Genomic DNA, 4,301 nt, shown 5'->3' on the forward strand with positions numbered 1-4,301 from the left:
TTGCACTTTTCTGCTATTTTGTTGGCTGAACTGGCACAAGTTTGTTCCTTCTCTGTCTGTAACTTCGTTCTGTCCTGAGATTTGAGCAAGTGTGTGAAAGGTGTAGCAACAAGACCCGGGAATCTGAGCTGGACTGGAGTCCTGTTTTCACTTGGTTGAGAGGTTTTCGTTTTTAGAAGCTATTCAGCATTTACAGTCACTAGAGCTGGTGGGGGTTTAAAAGGATTGTTTAACAATTTTGTCATTATTTAATCACTCTTATGTAGTTCAAAACTTGTATATGACCCTTTCTTCTGTGGAACACAAAAGAAGATATTTTGAGAAATGCCTCAGTGGTTTTGTGTCCATACAATGGAAGTGAATGAGGGCCAGTGTTGTTTGGTTACCAGCATTCTTTGAAATATCTTCTTCTGTGTTCTGCAGAAGAAAGAAAGTCATGCAGATTTGGAATGACACGAGGGTGAATAAAGGATGAAAGAATTTTATTTTGGGGGTGAACTATCACTTTTTCAACAATATTGTGGTGCAATTTGTGATAAACGCAACTGAGAACTCCATAAAATCAAGTGGTCTATCATTATCCTCTGGGAACGTACGTATATTTACCTGGCTTTTTTTTAGAATGGACACCACATACTTGTTTTTCTCACAATGCAATGTCATGTTTCTCGTGATTTACAGCACTTCTTTCCCAAAATATTTTGTTTTGATTCACACCCAGGGTGCAAAATGCTGCACACCTAGAGAAGATGGAAAAAAACATTGAGATTCCCATGAGAATGTTAAGAGGACAGACGATTTGGATATAGTTGTTTCTTTATTGAATCTATGACATCAGTTGCATCCGTATTGAATTGAAACACAAGCCGTAAAAAAAACTTTCAATATTTTTAGGATCACGAATAGACACTGGATCTTCTAAGATGTGGTGGATTCTGGTTGTGAACTAATCCAAGGTAACTCTCTCACCCGCCGGCCCTCTGAGGTGCCAAAGACCACCACAGTCCTGGCACCTCTAGATTCCCAGAGGGTGAGATGAGGGTTACATGCAAACACAACCACAAAGGTCAAACCAGGTTCTCAAAAGGACATGTCAGAGAGAATGTCTTTATTGTTGTGAAATAACTTAAAGGGATAGTTCTGACAAATATAAAAATTCTTTCATCATTTACTCATCGTTATGTCATTCCAAACCTGTATGACTTTCTTTCTTCAGCAGAACATAAAATAAGTTACTTTGAAGAACGTTGGTAACCGAACAACACTGGCCCCCATTGACTTCCATGGTATGGACACAAATGGATGAATGGTCTGGACATTTCTCAAAATATCTTCTTTTGTGTTCCACAGAAGAAAGACTCACACACAGGTTGTGAATGACACGGCGGTGAAAAAATGATGACAGATTTTTTTTAGAACAAATCATCTCTTTAGTGATTTTAAGGCATATTTTTATCAATTCACCACGGAAGCAACAAATTTATGCTAGATTTTAGCAACCAAGCAATGGAACATCAGTTGTTTGGGTTGATGTTGAGAGACTTCTGTTGGGAGAGGTGGCGGAGACTCTGGTGAACTGCGTCTCACAGGTTTAACACCTAGCGGTTCTCAAGTCACCACGTAAAGGTGCCAGTCTAAACATTTCAGAACTCCCACACGCCTCTCAAGAGTCTACGTGTATATACAGTAGAGAAATGCTCTCCGAGAAACTACTTCATTTTTAAAACAGATTTGGTGATTTTCAAAGGTTAAATTTGGCTTTTTACAGTTCATTACAGTTAGCAACTAGCATGCTAATCAAGTTTAAAAATGCATAATGAAAACACCAGAAATATAATAAAGTAAAGTAAAGTAAAGTAAAGTAAATACAAATTCAGAAAGCTTTTCTCCCGTTAATGTCAGTACATTGAGATAATGGGTCTTAATATTGTTTAGTCAGCCTCATTACCTCAGTTACATGTGTGGTGTGAAATTCCATTAAAGTTTCACGCAGAAACCAGAACGGTGGATTTGCCTTTAATGTGACCCATTAGAGGTGTCATTTAACACCCCGGCTGTGAGAGAATGACAAGTGTCTGTGTCCCCATACAACTGTGACCTATTGACCACAACACAATCTGTACTCTGTCAACAGCCATCAAACTTTATATTGTGCTATTATAATTAAGAGACCATTCCAAAATTTCATGCAATCAGCATTTCTAGATGTATTGTGGTACATAAAGTCTTCCAACAGAAATGTCAAAGACTGACAGCATGACTGTGAAAATGTTTAGGTTATCACATGTTATCACAGGTTATTTTTGACCCGTTTCTCCAATTTTCATTTTCTGCAAATACATGCAAATAGAAACAATAAAAGAAAATTTGGGAGAAATATTGTTAGCAGTTCACAGAATTAAACAAAAATGATCATTTCACCTAAACACATACCTATAGCATTCAGATATTTTTTTGAAATGGTCTTAATTTTTTCTGCGGTTGTATATAAATTGTTATATTAGTGCTATAAATAAATGTACAAAATCAGCACATAACAATGTCAGCCATGTACTGAAAATATTCAAACAGCTCGAGTTGATGTTGAAAACAGTAGTGGAAAAAAATTTGATTATGCTGTGTAGGGGTGAAAAATCACACCTGATGACTCAAATCTTTAGGTTCCCAGACCAGGCCTAGACCTCTCTCTCTCTCTCTCTCTCTCTCTCTCTCTCTCTCTCTCTCGCTCTCTCTCTCTCTNCATGATTATTCTAGTCTTTCTCCTCTCTTCTCTCTCACATTGCTCTCTTCGTCTCTCTCTCTCATCCCTCTCTCCTCCTCGTATCTTCTCTCTCTCTCTCTCTCTCTCTCTCTCTCTCTCTCTCTCTCTCTCTCTCTCTCTCTCTCTCTCTCTCTCTCTCTCTCTCTCTCTCTCGCTCTCTCTCTCTCTCTCTCGCTCGCTCTCTCTCTCTCTCTCTCTCTCTCTCAGTGACCACGGTAGCCTAGCATGAGACAGACAGTGGATGCCTGGAGAGGCCTGCAGAGGTGTCACTTCACACCTCTGTGGCTGTTGTCTTGTATAAAACCTTCCTTCAGCAGACCTTCATGCATTACTTGAGCTTCTCTAACCACACAGAATGGATATTTCTCCTCCTCTCCTCAGCTACATGACACAGAACTACTGGAGCTGCCCGAGCTCAGACTCTGAATTCTACAACATCTCGTCTCCTGAAGCCGTGTCTCCAATCTCCTACATGGACTTCTCCCCCTCGGCCCAACCACAGAACGGTTCATCTCCACCCCATTCACAGCGCCCCGGAGGTGGCAAAGCTCCCGCTTCTTTGCGTGAGGAAGGTGGACGTTCTCGCGTCGGGACCAGAAGAATGAGGTCCAAGAACCCGAGCAAGCAAAGACAGAGCGCCAGCGAGAAGGAGAAGCTTCGAATGAGGGACTTGACGAAAGCCCTCCATCACCTCAGGACTTATCTGCCTCCTACTGTGGCTCCTGTCGGTCAAACCCTGACAAAGATCGAGACGCTTCGCTTGACCATCCGCTACATCTCGTATCTGTCAGCTCAGCTTGGACTCAGCGAAGAGTCTCTCTACCAGAGGAAGGACATGAGAACTTCTAGAGACCAAGAGTCGCCTCAAAATCAGACCGAAGGGTTTTGCTGTTACAATTCACCGCCAGCATACTGGGGATTCAGAGATGAGCTCACGACACACCAAGAACTGCACCAAAGCACTTTCAGACCAGAACACGTCTCGAGGAAGACAGAAATAAATCTTAATCAGGTTTGCATGAATGTGGAGACACCGGCATATGACGACTCACTCAACTCCAGCCTGGAGTCTCTGCTGGAATATCCATCATATGCGAATACAGCTTTAACATATCAGGTATGTATTTTAAACATTCGCCATAGATGCATATAACTTAACTTAAATGTGAATATTTTGCTCTTTAAATGGAATGGAATTAACTTACCATCCCTTTCTCTTTTTGCAGAATTATGGAAAAGCTGTGCACTGTCCGAGCATAGCACCAGAATTCTGGGGATGAAAATGCAGTCACACATGTCAAATCTTATGTATTGCCTTAACTGTACAGTATTTAATGTATTTTAATATATGGCTTTTTCATTTTAAGATTTCTATTTTAATATGATATATATTTTGTATGTTATCTTTTTTGTACAAAACAACACTAATTTATTGATATTTATAATTAAAACATTTGATATACATAATGTATTGCACATTGTCATTTAATTGGAAAATGATTTGAAATCTCTTTGCAACTCTTTTGAGATGGCACAAGGG

At 40.1% G+C, this 4,301-nt stretch overlaps 1 protein-coding gene across 1 annotated transcript; it reads left to right on the forward strand.

Annotated features, from left to right (window-relative positions):
• Positions 1-3,055: 3,055 nt before the first annotated feature.
• mespbb (mesoderm posterior bb) lies at positions 3,056-4,041 on the forward strand. The gene is made up of 2 exons (XM_057330496.1): positions 3,056-3,878; positions 3,988-4,041. The coding sequence occupies exons 1-2, from the start codon at positions 3,117-3,119 to the stop codon at positions 4,039-4,041; spliced, it is 816 nt and encodes a 271-aa protein (XP_057186479.1). The 5' UTR covers positions 3,056-3,116.
• Positions 4,042-4,301: the final 260 nt, after the last annotated feature.

Source organism: Triplophysa rosa, linkage group LG3, assembly GCF_024868665.1.
Source record: "Triplophysa rosa linkage group LG3, Trosa_1v2, whole genome shotgun sequence".
Taxonomy (NCBI): domain Eukaryota; kingdom Metazoa; phylum Chordata; class Actinopteri; order Cypriniformes; family Nemacheilidae; genus Triplophysa; species Triplophysa rosa.

What these genes read in the sequence shown, in the direction of transcription:
- mespbb (XM_057330496.1), top strand. Translation starts at nt 3,117, where the DNA reads ATGGATATTTCTCCTCCTCTCCTCAGCTACATGACACAGAACTACTGG. An exon ending in ATACAGCTTTAACATATCAG is followed by an intron (nt 3,879 to 3,987) that starts GTATGTATTTTA and finishes CTCTTTTTGCAG; the next exon opens with AATTATGGAAAAGCTGTGCA.